Source organism: Megascapheus bottae, chromosome 36, assembly GCF_031878675.1.
Source record: "Megascapheus bottae isolate mThoBot1 chromosome 36, mThoBot2.hap1, whole genome shotgun sequence".
Classification (NCBI taxonomy): domain Eukaryota; kingdom Metazoa; phylum Chordata; class Mammalia; order Rodentia; family Geomyidae; genus Megascapheus; species Megascapheus bottae.
In genome coordinates this window covers 2,018,187-2,033,802 of record NC_143544.1, presented here as the reverse complement: position 1 = coordinate 2,033,802, position 15,616 = coordinate 2,018,187, and the positions used below count along the sequence as shown (strand labels likewise).

Genomic DNA, 15,616 nt, shown 5'->3' with positions numbered 1-15,616 from the left:
CAGGTACTCTTTTCTGCCCTCCCCGCCCCCCCCCCACAGAGTGGCAGCTCTGGGCCCCAAGCCAAGCATTTGCTGTCTTGCCGACAGGCATGTGCAGCGGTCTCATTGGCAGAGGCCCATAGGATGTGGACACCAAGCTGACAGGACCCTCTCCGCTGCACGTCCCCAGCGCTGAGCTGCTGAAGTGTGTTCTGGGCAGATAGCCATCTTGCCTGTGTGGCTCGGGGCTCATTCCCCAGCTCAGGCTGAGCCTTGCAGATAGTATCTCCCGCTCTCTGGCTGCAGCCACTGTGTAATGGGCCTGGCCATCCTTGTCTTGTCACTGTGGCCCAACCCCAATCAGTTAACACCTGTGCTGGTAGAGGCTTTGGTGACCCTGACACACGGCCAGTTCAGAAACTGCCCCCCTCAAGACCCGAGACATAGAAGCAAGGACAGGGGGCCATCTTTGGTAAACCCACCCCTCCACACACACACACACGGGGAGGCGCCCTGGGCACCAGCTAACTTGCTCCCTCTTTAATCTGCTCTTTCAGCCCCACTCCCCGCCTCAGTAAAGAGGCGGTCAACCCAGCTGCTGGTGAACTTGGTAGCACTATGGCTAAGAGACTGTTGTGGAGCTCTTTGCTTACTGATGTACAGACGGTAATGCTATCGGAAAGGGCAGGGCCCGTCTCCCACGCCCCCCACGTCCACCCAGCCCTAGAGAGACCCTCGTCATTCCTGATACCCACGCAGCACAAGGGACACATAGCCCTGGTGTCTCTCCCACGGGTGGCAGCCCCACACATCATGCCTTCAAAGGCACCCCCGACCTGGCAGTATTGGTAGGACCTAGGACAGAGGAAAACCAAGGAACTGAAAGCCCGTTTTCTCTTTCCTGCAGGTTCTCAAGTATTGTCCTTAAAATCCAAGAGGATTTGTCCATGGACAAAGAGCTGTAGGCTAACAGTTCTGCGAGTCCCCAGCTCTTTTCGTATGCTATCCTTTTCAAAAGCAACTAGAATAAAAAACGTTTACGCATTTGGAGGTGCGGCCAGTCAGTGATCAGGGGTGGCTGTGGTGAGGGTCAGGAAGCGGGGAGGGGGCTCGGGGGAGAGGGGACCCACTGTGGAATTGTCCCCTTTCCCAGGTGCCTGGGTTGCATGCAATCTACACCCTAGACTGGACAGGAAGTGGCTCCTTTAGTGCTGGACACAGGAAAAAAGGAGAAAACACTGGTTCTTTTGTTTTTCTCTGAGATTTCGCTAAAGCCCTGAACAGCATATGTCCTGAGCTCACTCTTCAAGGGATTTAGAGGGGCGGGGTGGGGGGGGGTTCTCTGCAAATACTGAGTCCTCAGTGGGAACCTAACTTCACTGTGGCAGGCACAGGGGACAGATCCCAGGATCTTACTGCAATAGGGTCAGTACATATCAATATATCCCTTCCTTATTGGTTTTTCTAAGAGGTGCCCTGGCCCCTGGGGGTCCTCTGAGTGATTGGAGGGGACCTCCCACCCCCACCCTCAGTCCTCTCTCTCCGACTCCCAACTCCCAGGCTCCAGAGCCCACCAGGAAGCTTTCCTGCCTCAGACCTTATAGGCAGTTATCTAGCCAGAGCCATAACAGGCTCATGTCCCAGACTGTCACATCCCCTCTCCCCACCCCCAGGTCCCTTGGGCCTGGCAGACTTCAGTGGAGGTGAAAGGGTAGAGCAAGGCCAGAGCCGGCAAGGCCATGAGGCACTCGCTGTCTTCTGATTGATTTTTTTACTGTTTCCCATCATCTCCAGGGTGGCGAGAAAATATGAACGCTGCCTAGCTAGAAACCTGAGCTGCAGCCTGTGAGTGAATTTGCTAATGAAAGATGAATCTGAGGAGCTGCAGCCCACCCCTGGGTGCTTTTCTGCCTGGAATAGCACAGATAAATGTTGGATTTTTTTTTTTTTTTAAAAACAAGGGCATGCAGTCTACCCTCCAAATCCTACAGCTTCTCCCCACCCCCACCCCTACCCCAAATGCCACAAGGTCTTTGACACACATCTATGCAATAAAATGGCCTCAACCATTTCACATTTGAATTGGAGCCCGGAGACCCTATCTCAACCCAAGCAAAACTTGTGCAATGGTAATCCATACATTCAGGATGCTTCCTGAGTTTCAGCCCCTGGGGTGGCCCACTGATTGTTCTTTAAGATGAACTTGGAGACTGAGGGCATAGCTCAGTGATACAGTGCTTGTCATGCCTGCCTGGGTGACTTCCAACCATAGGGAAGACCACAGGGGAGCCTGTAAGGGGAAGGGAAGCCCCTCTCCTCCCTCGCAGGGTCTTACGCCAGCCAGATATTTCCCTGTTTAGTGCTGCATCTAGTCTCACCACTTCATGAACAAAATCTGAGCCCAGGCATCTTGACTCATACCTGAAACCCTAGCAGTTCACATTCAAGGCTAACCTAGGCACAAAGTTCGGAGGGCACTGTCTCAAGCAATAGCTGGGTACCTAGGCACATGCCGGCCCTCCCAGCCGCAGTGGAAAACTTACCTAGAAGGATTACAGTCCAGTTAGATCCAGGCCCCAAAGCCAAACCTGGTTTCCAGAAGTAAGCAAAGCAAAAAGTGCGGGGGGCACAGCTCAGATGGGAGAGCACCTGTGTAGCAAATGTGAATCCTTGAGTTCTAGCCCAGTGCAGCCGGAAACAACAGCGAGAAAGAGGAGGAAGAGGTGGGAGTTTAGATATGGCTCTCCAGGGGAGCTGTGTCCCCAGAATGAAGCTTCCTTCTCCAGGCAGGCAGCATGTCCTCCTGGGGTCACTCCCAGGATGCACCACGAGACGACGCTGGGTGCCATCTTCCTCTGTGGCTCATAGCAGCTCAAGAGCTGAGTGCCGACCTTGATGTGCCATACACAGCTGGAAGTCTACCTCCTGTCACCTTCCCATGACCTCAGGTGGCTTTGTTTGGAGACTCCACTGTTCGGTCTGCCGGACTTTGGGTTCAGTAGAAGCTGCTGAGGTTCATGCTGGAAGCTGAAGGAGTATTGGCAGGGCGAGAAGTCAGTGATGAGTGGGGGCTGTGGAGTGAATTCAGAGCCAAGCCTGAGTGGAGGCCCAGGGAGAAGAGGCCAGCATGGGCAGGACTGGACCAAACCCAAGGTTCGGACTCCACACCCAGCACTCTATCAATGGACCTAAAATAGAAGGCTGGCTTTGTGGTGTTTTGTGCTCTACAAATGCCAGAGAAATATTCATTAGTGAAGCATCCCAGAACCACATGCAGAATGGAGCCAGTGGCCACGGAAGACCCCAGGCCCTCCCCGAGCAGCCCAGGACATGGTTGGTGTGTGCCCGGCACTGGGGGGTATGTAGAGATGCGTGCCAGGCTCCTAGGTACATCTAAGGAAACCCAGAAGGTGGAATCAAGGCCAGCCTTGAGGCTGTCTCCTCTGGACGGGGCAGGCAAGAAAGGCTGATACGCCTTTTCCTGTCTCCTTTATTGCTGCAGCTTTTTTGAGCATTGTTCTAGAAACACAATTTTCCTTTATGCCAACGTTTTGAACTCAGAGCCTCGTATTCAGTGACCGCTTGAGCCATGCCAACCCAGCGCTTTTTGCTTCCTTTTTTGTTGTTGTTTGTTTGGTTGTAGGGCTTGAACTCTGGGCCTGGGCACTGTCCCTGAGCTCTTCAACTCAAGGCTATTGCTGTACCACTTAGAGCTGGTTTCCCCCTGGTTAATTGGAGATAAGAATCTCACAGACTTTCTTGCCCGGGCTAGCTTTGAACTGTGGTCCTCAGATCTCAGCCTCCTGAGAAGCTAGGATTCCAGGCGTGAGCCACCAGTGCCTGGCTTGTTTTTGACTTAGGATTTCAGTAACTTTTTGCCTTAGCTGATCTCAAGCTACAGGCTCCCTCCACCTCCCAAGTAGCTGGGATTACAGACATCCCCTACCACACTCAGCCTCACCAGCATTTTTTTGTTGTCAGATTAGAATCATATCATTGGGCTGTTAGCAGAAGCCAGTTACCAACCTCTCTGTACTGCCCACAGCCCTGGGTCTTGACAGTCGGCTGTGCTGCACGTTAATGCGTCACCGTCCTTGTTCAAAGTGCAGATCTGCGCATGGCATAGGCTCCTCCATGGGGACACACTCAGAAGGAATGTGAAGCCAGGTGGCCCCCGGTACACATTCCACGGGCTACTGTTGAGACATACTCAAGACAAGCCAAGATTGGAAGGAGCAGACATCCTGCAGGGAAGTGGGGTTTTAGCAGCTGCAGGTAAGAGAAATGCTCTCCGGCCTCTGCCCAGTGAGGCCCTGCAGATGGACCTTCTCCATCTTATTCCATGCACGGCCATTTTATTGCCAGTCTGGAGCCCCAGCTGGGGCTCACACCCAGGGCCTGCTACACCCCAGTCCCCCCACTACCATTTCCCCATATCACCTGCTGCCCTGTGAGATGTGTTCTGGTGGCAAGCCTGATGGAGGACACTTTACTGATGTCCTGGGTCTTTACCAAGTGTCTTCAGAGAAGGGGTGCGTGGCTGTCGGGGTCCCAGCCCTGCCACCTGCCCACTTAGCCTTGTCCTGTTTATAATGTTCACCCGCCCCTGGAACTGGCACCTCTGACAAATAGGCAGCTTGGGAAAAGTCCCCCCCCCCCCCCGCCCTGCACTTTGATTTGTGGAGGGGTAATTCATTTTCCAGGCAAATAAACAGCTTGTAAACTTGGGGGTTTACCACTTGTAGTGATTAAGAAGTGAGCAGCTATAAAACTCCTCGTGTGAGTCTGTGGCTAATTGTCCCTGTGGGATTCTCCCGGCCAGCATCGGGATCTGGCGGCTGTTATCCATACTCCCCTGTATGGCTGCCCCACCACACACCGCCTTTCACTCCGGTGGCTTTCTAAGGACACTGGGGAGACTGTTGAGACCTCTGCCACAGATGGCGGATGACATCGGGCAGGGACATCATGCCCCAGAGACAGGGTTTAGCCAAGTCCTCAGAAAGGGGAGGGGAAGGCAAGGCAGGCCCCACTAGATGAAGAAAAGAGGACCAGGGAGGGCACAGGTCTCCCCCAGCACACCATTGGGGCAGATGAGCAGTGGGGGTTAAACCCCAGGCTTCCTTGAGGCTGGTGACTTCCGCTTGTAATTTCAGCTACTCACGGGGCTGAGATCTGAAGATGGAAATTTAAAGCTAGCCTGAGCAAAAAAGTCCATGAGACTCCTATCTCCGACTAAGCAACAAAAAAGTCAAAAGTAGAGGGATGGCTCAGGTGATAGAGCACCAAACTTGGGCAAAAAAAAAAGCAAGGACCTAAATAAAAAGGTCTTGAGTTCAAGCCCCAGTGTATATGCACACGAACACACACACACACACACACACACACACGCACATGCTCGCATACATGCTTGCTTCCCTGAGGCCATCCCCTGACTGTATGCCCCACATGTTGTCCTTGGGACCGTGTTTGTGTTGGAACACTGTTGTTTTGTGTTGTTTGTCAGTCCCAGGGACTGAACTTGCGGACTGAGTGCTGTCCTTGGGCTTTCTCAAGACTAGAGCTCCCTAGGCGCGATGGCTCATACCTGGAATCCTAGCTATTCAGGAGGCTGAGATCTGAGGATCAAGGTTCAAAGCCAGCCCAGGCACAAAAGGACCCGAGACTCTTATCTCCAATTAACCTCTAGGAAACGGGAAATGGGGCTTGGCCCAAGGTTAGGGCAGTAGCCTTGAGCTGCAGAGCTCAGGGACAGCGCCCAGGCCAAGCCCCATGACCCACACACACAAAAAAAGACTAGAGCTCTACCACTGGAGCCACAGCACCATTTCCAGCCATGTACGTGGTACCGAGGAATTGAACCTGGGTCTTTGTGCATGCTAGATGAGCACTCTACTACCAGGCCAAACTCTCATTCTGGGACACTGTTTAAGGCTTTACAGGCCACATGATCTCTACGGCAACTACCTTCTGTGTGTGAGAGCTGGGGCAGTGTAGACCAAGTTCTGTGGCTAGGTTCCTGTAAAACTTCACTTTCTAAGCAGGCAGTGGCTGTGGTTTGCCAAGTACTGTCCACACCTGCCACTTTTCTCAGTTCTACGCAAGATGAAGGCCAAGTGCAGAGGAGGCGGCAGCCAGGCCCGTCCGGGCTGGTGCAGCTTCTGCGTTAGGGGCAGCGTGGACTGCAGAGCTCCGTGGCTGGGGGTCCTGCCCAGCTCCTGAGGTCAGCGAAGGAACCACGTGGTTCGTGTGGGCTTCTGGGGTTGCTGATGTGGTGCTCGTTCGTTCGTGAGAGTTTCTGGGTATTGAGATGAAGAAGTCTGAGCCACACCATGCTGAGGACAGACGCATGGGCTGCAGGACAGAGCATGTCCTGGGAAGGACCTGGGCTGGACAGCAGGGACCGAGCACTGTCATGGAGAGAGCATGCTTCCAGAGAGTTCTCCAGCCACAGGGGTCAGGGGAGCGGGCAGCAGGACCCAGCCAGGACTTGGAACTCGACACCCCCCTCCCTACCCTGGAACCACAGGCAGAGCAGGGAGAGCCCGGGGGCTCTCATTCTACCCCGGGGGGTTCCCAGTGTGAATCTGGTGCCTTGCTCTGGCAGAGTGGGTCAGGACAGCCAGCTTCTCTGTGGGGCCTTGGTCAAGGGCCCCCAGAAGCCCATTCAAGGGCACAGCCAGGATTTCGGGGCCAGCCCACCTCCCAGTCCTGCCTTGGCCCAAGGCTGGCTTTGCCTTCTCTTGAACAAGCCCCTGTGTGCGTTGAGGTCACTCCCCAGCCAGGGAAGGCCACTCATTTCCCCGAGCCAAAGAGATCCAGAGTTTCCCCGGCCTGGAGGCCCCTGTCCTGCCTGAGGTGGGCACTCACCCCACAGCGCCCCCCACCGCCAGCCTGCTGTGTCCTCCCACTCCATCGCACATGTCCTCGTGTCTTGCAGGCTTCGCCGTGGCCCAGTGCATAAACCAGCATAGCTCACCGGCCCTGTCTTCACCATCGCCGCCGACTGCCAGCGGGAGCCCCAGCGGCAGCATCGGCCATTGCGACTCGGGGGGCTCGTCCTCCACGCCCTCCGCCGCCCAGAGCCCAGCAGGTACGGGCTGTGGGACTCTACGGGGAGGCTTAGGAGAACCGCGACCTCCGACACCCCTACCACCACTCCTCCTCTCGTGTTGAGTGGATGCTGTCACCCCCAGGAGACCCCTACAGTCCTGTGAGGTTCCTGGCTGCCCCCTGGCTGGCTGACAAGTGGCAGCCCAAACCCTCCTGTCACCACCTCTGGAATCTCTGGTGTCACCACGAGGGACTCTGAATCTCAGGGAAGAAATCAATTTCTTCTTTCAGTGTTGCATGGGGTCCAGTTAACTCCCCCCCCCCCCGCCGCCAGACCCCACTGCCACCTGTTTGAACTTTGTCAGGATGGGGTGGGGTCAGATCTCCCTGTCCCTTAACTTCTTAGACCAGGTCAGACATGCCACAGAATAAACCCAGTCCCAGTGCAGCCAGAGCAGCAGGGCTGGAGCCAGGCCAGGCTCCTACAGCCAGTGGGGTGCTTCACCCCCAGCTGGATCTCCCAGGAGATCCAGAGGGCCCCACACCACCATCCTTGAGCACCAGGGACGAGGGATCCCCGGGCACTGCGTGATCCAGTTCTTACCTCCAGCAGAGGGCTGCCCAGCTGGCACCGGCACCTGTACCTCCCCTGCAAACACCAGTCCCAGCTCCCCTAGACACCAAGGCCAGGCCGTGAGCAGTCCCCTCGCCATGACTCCCTGCCAGCCGGGCACGGTGACCACACTGTCTGAGGGGCCTCTGAGCCCAGCGAAACATGCCCACAGCTCAGGCACGACCCGGCCCTGGCCCCACTAGCCCCAGATCCCGTGTGCACGGTTGTGTTCCTGTGCTGGTATGCACACACCTGCTATTGTGTGTGGACACTCCTAAGTCTGCGTGAACCCAACCCCTGCCCCATTGCTCCTGAGGTGAAAGTTCTCTTCCTGTACAGCAGCCATGTCTGTCTTCCAGATGTTTTGATGGAGAGGGTTGCTGTCTCTGTTTTCATGCTGGTACCAGGACTTGAACTCAGGACCTAGGCATTGTCCCTTTGCATTTTTTGCTCAAGCCTGTCTATCTACCACTTGAGCCACAACTCCACTTCTAGCTTTTTGGTGGTTTATTGGAGATGAGAGTCTCGTGCCCTTTCCTGCCCAGGCTAAGTTTGAACCATGATCCTCAGATCTTAGCCTCCTGAGCAGGTAGGAGTGTAGGTAGATATGAGCCACTGGCACCTGACTCTTGTCTCCCATCTTTAAGGAAGTACAGCGAAACAGCTATACAGTGAACAAATAAATCCAATACTTCTCCGCCTAACACTGAAAGCCACATGAGCAAGATGGCCTGCAGACAGAGGCTCGCTCACCCCTCCCCCGGGGCTTGCATCTGCGGTGCACACTTCTTGGCCCCTGTCCTAGGCCTTCCTCAGCCTCTCCTCCCCCACCATTCCTTGCACGGTGCTAACAGCACGTCTTCTCGAAAGATGGGCGATTTGCCTGGTTGACGGGTGGTCAGGCAGTTCTAAGCGATACGTTGCAGAATCTCCAAGATATCCACTGGATCACTGTGTCCAGAGCAGGCTGCAGAGGCTAACACCGACAGTAAAACCCTATGGCCTGGCCCGGCCGCCAGCCCTGACTCCACACCAATGAAATACAGCCGCCTGATGGGAAGCTCGTAACTCCCTTGGGCCAGGAACACCAACCGCCTTGAGATACAGCTGTTGATCCCTGGGAGGAGAGAATATCAAGCCCCGAGATGCCGGGTCCACCCAGAACCTTGTACCCAGTCCCCGCCCTGGTGGTCTCAGCAAGGCTCCCAAACGAAGCCTGAGGGATTCAGAACTGGCTTGGGATGGCCAGTGGCCCGGTTTGCCCTTGGCTCCCAGTTTTCAGGCCCTGATCCAGCCCAGGTACCCATACGGCATGCTGGCCACGCTTTCCGCAGCCAGCCTGGGATGGCCTCCTCCGGGGCCACTGGTGCTTCAAGTGGTGTTTGAGAGCAAACGTTCAATCAGAAGCACTCCCAACTCTAGATTTAACTTCCCAGAGTTCAGAAAGCTCCCCAAGGGGGTTGGGAGCCATCAGGCCCTCAGAAGTAGAACTGGTAAACCGAGGGGCTTTTCCACCGACACAGCCACGCTTTGCTTGGTTAGATGTTTGGCACCATTGTGTGAGAAGACCTCAGTCAAGCTTTTTGCCGCACAGTTGGCCTGCTAGGGCTCCCCGGGCTTTCTGTGTATTTCACAATAGCTAGAAGGGCCCCTTGCCTTTATTTCACATTGTTACACTTCATACACGTGCACCAAATTATCACCCTGTAACACATGAAAGCCAGCAATTGCATATTAGCCTAAAATCTCACTCACGCGCATGCGCACGCACACACACACACACACACACACACACACACACACACACACACACACACACACACACACACACACACACACACACTGCTGGGTATCGGTGGCTCACACCTATAATCCCAACTACTCAGGAGGCTGGCATAGGAGGATTGCAGTTCAAAGCCAGCCTAGGCAAGAAAGTCTAATGGGATTTTTATCTCCTGTTAGCCATCCAAAAGTCAGAAGTGGAGCTGTGGCTCAAGTGGTAGAGTACCAGGCTTGAGAGGGGGGGGAAAAAAAGCCAAGGAATAAAGCCCTGTGCTTGCCTTGTGCCACTTGAACCACGGCCCCAGCCTTCTAAGAAACCATTTTGAAGAGTTGGGGTGACCCTCACACTCCCCTGGCAGCTCCCACCAGTCCTGCCCCCTCCTGGAAGGCACTGCAGCCGTCCCAGTAGCCACTGCTCCTGGCACCTGGCACCGTGCTCTTGTCTGCACGTACAGCCCCTCCTCCCCGCACACCAGCCAGACAGCCCCAAGTCACTCAACTACGCCACCCCAGTCCAGCCGGGCTTCAGGACAGAAACCCTAAGGAAAGGATAGGATCTTTCCTCTGCTTTTCTCTGTGGCATGATTTGTTTACACAACAGAAAATCTACCCTCTTGCCCATCTTTGATCATGTCATCCTGTGGCAGTGAAGCTCACGCTTGCCTCCGTGGTATCCCGCTGCGCTCCGCGTGCCCTGAGCCGCCTGTGAGAGGGTGGCTCCCCGTCCCGTGGGGACCGGACCCTAAGGTTTTGCTGCATCTGATGAGCACTGGGCATGGTCTCGGCTCTCCCTGCCACGATCCAGACCCAGCTTCCGCGGTGTGCGTCCCCTGGCCTCCTCCCAGGAGAGTGCAAAGCCCCAGGCACCTGGAGCGTCCCCAGCTTCCCTGGAACTCCTGAGCCTTCAACACTGACAATGCCAGCTCATGCTGTGTCAGGAATCTGGATGGGTCACTTCGCTACTCTGGCCCCTGTCCACCTTCCTCTCCCCTCCCCCCACCATGTCCTCGTCCTGACCTGGAGAGGACCAGTGGTCACTTCTGCACTTTTGGCCCAGCCAGAACTGATGGGCCTCTTGGCTCCACGGATTGGGATCTGACTGAGACCAGGCGTCTCTCGCTGCTGACCCAGATCCTGTCTCCAGGACCCGCCTGGCTCTATCGTCAGGCAGATTGAGTTGTACAAGTAGAAGATTCTCGGGTTCTCAGATCTCAAGTCCTCGCCTGGCCCGAGGCGGGGCGGGGCTCAGAGGCACCCTGTGTGGGGGGAGACCGGCATTCCACGTACCAGCTGCCAGGAGCCCCTGCCAGGAAGTAGCCACCCTCGTCGATGCTTGGCGTCCGTCGCTGCTCCGTGTCCCCCTCCGTGTCGCCGTCACTGTGCGTTGTTAAAGGCTTTCTATGATCTGTCGCTGTGTTTCCCTCTAGTCAGGAGTGGCAGAAAAGAACGCCGGCGAGTGCTCAGCCTGTCGGAGGCCGACAGTCACGGGGGCCACTGGGTTTAGTGCTTCCAACGGCAGCTGCCACGGCAACTGGTGCATAATCAATTCAGGCAGGTCTCTTCCAGACACCCAGTGGGTCCTCCATGTCCCTGCACACGTTAGCCGGGCCCGAGGGGACACCAGGCTGTGAGAGCCCTGGCTGACATCGGCTTTCCCCGACTCCCACAGAGCCCACTCCCATCCGAGATCCAGTCCCCCAGCCCGTGCCTCCTGCGGGCTCTCCCTGCACCGTCTCAAAACTCTGTTCTTGAAACACCACCCAGAGCCAACCTTGAGCCAGAGCCACAGCCCACAGTGGCTTTGGGCGGTGGGGCTTGGGCAGCCGCTGGGCAGAGAGGTGAGAATCTGTAGTAAGAGGCAAGTGTAGTCACGGGGGCCACGAGTCATCTCGCTTCCAAATGCACGGGCGGGTGGGACAGCTTCGCCACGTGTGGCCCAGCGCACACACTCTGTGTCATGGCAGCCAGTGGTGAGCTGGACCCTCCCTGCTGCCTCTCCCGAGACATTGCCATGGGTTGCTGATGCACCTCTCCAGTGGCGTTTGCGCTTGCCAATGGAGCCTTCCGCCCTCTTTTTCGTTTACAGTTGCCTACCCCGCCCCCCCCCAGCTTCCCTTCTCCCCGCCACGTTCGCCCGGCCTCCCCCAGCCCACGCACAACAGATCCCCATTTTTACTAGAAACTGGCACTCACTTGACAGGATGAGTGGAGGCCCTGCCCCCACAGCTGCAGCCTGGCTCCCCAGCAGCCACATGGAAATCTTGTCCACGCTAGCCTTGGCTCCCCTCCGCAGCCCAGAGCCAGGAACGGGAAACCAAGCCTTGCAGCAAAAGCTGTTGGTTCACCCGCCCCCCCCCCAAAGAAACCGGTGTAGACAGTGTGGCATTGTTTGACAGTTGATCTGCTTTGCCAGCCCCTGACGGTTCACCTGATCTTACTTGAACCTACAGAGGGCTCTCCCACAGAAGTTTGGCTTCTGTGTTTGTTCTTGTGCCCTTCCTGGGGCTTGAACTCAGAGCCTGAGCACTGTTGCTCAGCTTTTTCCACTCAGGGCTGGCTCTCGAGTCGTTTCCACGCTGCCTGTTCTGTGGCCTTCCTGTGCAGTGGTGCTCAGGTGGGCCACACTCTCAGAGAGAGGGCTCTGAGCACGCGTGCCCCTGCTCACCCCTGCGTCCGCCCACAGCAGGCCTGGGCCAAAGCCAGCCCAGTGTACACGAGGCATGTCCGTTGAAGTTCAGAGAAACCAGAATCTGTGCACACCAGGAACCGAGTACTTTATGGCTCAGCCACGACCAGCAGTTCTCACTGTACCTATGGGGCCTTGCAGAGAGGCAGCCCACAGCAGCTCTCTTACTCGTCTTCTCGCTTGCCTGATCCACATACGGATTTCATTTACCTTCGTTTGGTTTTGATTTTTAAAGACAGGCCAGACACTTGCCCAGCATGCGTGGGGCCCTAGGTTCCTTCCCCAGCGCTGTCACAGGAAGGGGGAGGGAGGCCGGGCGCCGTGGCTCACGCCTATAATCCTAGCTACTCAGGAGGCTGAGATCTGAGGATCAAGGTTCAGAGCCAGCCCGGGCACAAAAGGACCTGAGACTCTCATCTCCAATTAACCTCTAGAAAATGGGAAGAGGGGCTTGGCTCAAGGATCAGGCCTTGAGCTGAAGAGCTCAGGGACAGTGCCCAGGCCAAGTTCAAGCCCCATGACCCACCAAAAAAAAAAAAAGGAAGGTGGAGGGAGGGGAAAGTCCTAAGGAAGGCCCGGGAGTCTCGAGAGAGGAAGGCCGCATGCCGTGGCAGAGTCGTCTGTGCCGTGCATCTCCTGGGGGTCCCTTCCCCTCCTGCATCCCATGCTTAATGATGTTTGTTTATTTACTTTGCTTTGTTCTGTCATTGCTCTGTTCAGTTTGCCTTCCTATTTTATTTTTGGCTTTAAAGAGACCGAAATACACACACACACACACACACACACACACACACACCCCTTCAATTGGAATAATATTAAACCAAAACACCTCCCTGCTTCCTGGAGCCCGGACCCCACGCGCGCGCGTGCACACACTAGACGGCAGATGCAGATAAGAACTTGCCGCCCCGGCGGGAGGTTGCCTTCACCCCAGTCGCTCAGTGCTTGGCCTCTAGTCCTGGAGGAACCTCTCCCGTGTGAAGCCATCCTTTGTCTGCAAGGATTTTGAAAAGCACGAAGAATCAGGGAGGGAAGAAAAAAAAAAAAGCCTGCCTCTCTGGCATCAGGTGTTTTCTCGGTTTCTGGCCTGGGTGGCCCCAGCCCCTTGCATGAATGCATGCAAGCCACAGTCTAAGGATTTGTAAGCTGGAAAGTTCCACAGTGTTCTTTATATTTCACTGTGTTTTCATCTCACGAGGGCTCCTTCTTCAAAGAGGCTGTGGACATGACCTGAGGCCCCAGGGGTCCCTAAGCCCTCTGACTTTCGAGGCCCCCACCTCCATCCATAAGCCTGCCGGGCACCCCTCCCCCGCCCCGCAAGCTCTCTTAATCCACATGCCCATTCTGCACCAGCCCCAGATTTTCCTCTGAGTCCTGACATGCTTTCCCTGGGCCTAAGTAAAACTAGGCTCAGCAGCTTCCATGTCCCCCCAAGGAATGCGTGGCTCGAGGCCCCCAACTCTGCCCCCCCATCCGTCTCCCCCAGGCCTCGAGTTGGGGTGGGAGCGAGGGTGCCTGCCCAACACTGAATGGGTCCCCGTCTTGTCTCCCCATCAGACGCCCCCGCGACTCCGGAGCAGACTCAGCCTCCCCTGTCCGACAAGTTGGTGATGGGCAGTGATTCGGAAGCAGACCCCAAGCCCAGCAAGAGCTTGGCTCGGGGCACAGAGGTGGAGACCGCACACCTGTCCCCCAGCCTGCTTCCCGCCCCCCAGCCCACCATCTCCCTGCTCTACGAGGACGCCGCCGACACGCTGAGCGTGGAGTCGCTCACCCTGGTCCCCCCCGTGGACCCCCACAGTCTGCGCACGCTGGCCAGCATCTCCCAGCCCTCCGAGCCAGCAGGCACAGCGACCCCAGACCAGGAGGCTGCGGGGGCAGAGGCGGGAGGACCCGCTGAGCACTGAGCAGCCCGCCCCCCACCCGCCAGCTGGCAGAGACCTCGGTGGATGGCAAGACCCGTAAGGACCACCCACATCTCCCAGGAACCCCCACCACGTGGACCCTCAGTGGAGCAGGCTGGGACTGCGGGAGACAGCCCAGGACGCGCTGATGACAGCTGGGGGGCAGGGGACCATCTCGGGAAGAGGCCCTGCTCCTTGGCCCTGAGCCCTGAGCCCGACACTGCAGGTGGCAGGACCCACCGGGGCCCGCCAGCCCTCCCTCTGCAGCAGGCATGGAAGACCGGGAGCACCTGGCGTTGGAAACGGGTCGTGAGCAAACCAAGTCAAACTTCTGCTTTGGCTACTTATTTCTCCTTTGGGCACTGGGCGAAATGCAGTTATTGAAGAAACATCCCGAGGCTGAGGACAGCGGCTGGGGTCATGGCAGGCTCTGCTTCCCTCCCCTGACCCCAGTGTTGGACATTTAGAGTTTTGGCGTCACTGTCTCCCTTTTCACGAAGGCCTCGTATTTCTCTGCACTCCCAGGAGACTGTGGGATCCTAAAGCTTAGGGTATCGTGAGATAACCACAACTGTCTTCCCATCCACTGCAGCCACCACCGCAGTACAGGCAGAAAACCTCCCATACCTGCCCCCCTCCCACCCCCTGCCACCCACTGGCTGGGCCCATGCAGCCAAGTTCCCGTGTCCCACTCAAGGCCTTCCTCCCTCAGCCGGCCGTGGACTCGGAAGATGTCTGCCTGTGCGAAGATCACCATCCTACCAGCTTCCCTGCAGGGCCGAGGCTCACCTCCAGCGGAAGCCGGAGGCCCCCAGGAGAGGGAGCGGAAGCCCTCCAGTGGGACTGCCCACCTAGCCTTCCCCTTGAGAAGGAAGGCCGTACCCAGACAGGATCCAGCAAGGAGGAGCCTGGAAAGGGGAGGCAGCCAAGGTGGGGGACGAGAAAGATTGACCATCAGGAGGGGAGACTGGTTCCCCATGGCCCCGGCACCCCACAACCATGTGGCTTGATATTGTAGAGGAAGGGGCTGACATGGGAGCAGGCCAGCCCCAGAACTGTACACGTGTGGTTTTGGGCCTGCCTGGCTCTGAGACAGCAGAAATGAGAACGGATGAATGACCCCCTCCCCCATGCTGCCCTCCCTGGGCCCATGCAGGTGGCAGCCCGTCCCTGGCCAAGGCCAGGCCCACCCCCAGCTAGGTCTGCGAGGTTCTCCCCTGGGACCCTCAGCATGCCCCCGGAAGACACTTCCAGGTCACCTGGGCTCCTATGGCAGGCGGTGGAGCCAGGGATGCGGGTGAGCCCCCAGCTGGGCCACCACCGCTTCCGATCTGGAGGTCCTGGGCAGAGGCTGGGGGTTTCCCCGTGGTCCGAGGCACCCCGGATCCGGTGCTGGTCGCTCCTAGATGCAATAAATACGAACCACTCAATGCAGTCACGTTGATGGCAGGCCTGCACTGCAGGGTTCCTTCTTGTGAACTTGATTCTGCAAACACGTAAATAACCCCCATCCCAGAGAGGAGCGGGGCTGCAGCCCACGAGACTCAGGCTTCACCCGGTACAGAACACGAGGTGGGACTTCCTTGTAAATTCGAACTT

The 15,616-nt window shown here is 56.9% G+C and overlaps 1 protein-coding gene across 8 annotated transcripts in view; it reads left to right on the top strand.

The window, feature by feature from the left end:
- Clec16a (C-type lectin domain containing 16A) overlaps nucleotides 1-15,359 on the top strand; it is a 132,271-nt gene extending 116,912 nt beyond the window's left edge. For 4 of the 8 annotated variants that reach the window (XM_090324612.1, XM_090324611.1, XM_090324610.1 and 1 more), the window contains 2 exons: nucleotides 6,920-7,072; nucleotides 13,671-15,359. In XM_090324612.1, coding sequence (XP_090180738.1) covers nucleotides 6,920-7,072; nucleotides 13,671-14,020 — 503 coding nt within the window. In that variant the 3' untranslated portion in view covers nucleotides 14,021-15,359. Of the gene's footprint in view, nucleotides 1-536; nucleotides 646-886; nucleotides 1,015-6,919; nucleotides 7,073-10,854; nucleotides 10,979-13,670 lie in introns of those variants that run through there. The other 4 variants (XM_090324616.1, XM_090324615.1, XM_090324613.1 and 1 more) reach the window with 3 other exon arrangements.
- Nucleotides 15,360-15,616: the final 257 nt, after the last annotated feature.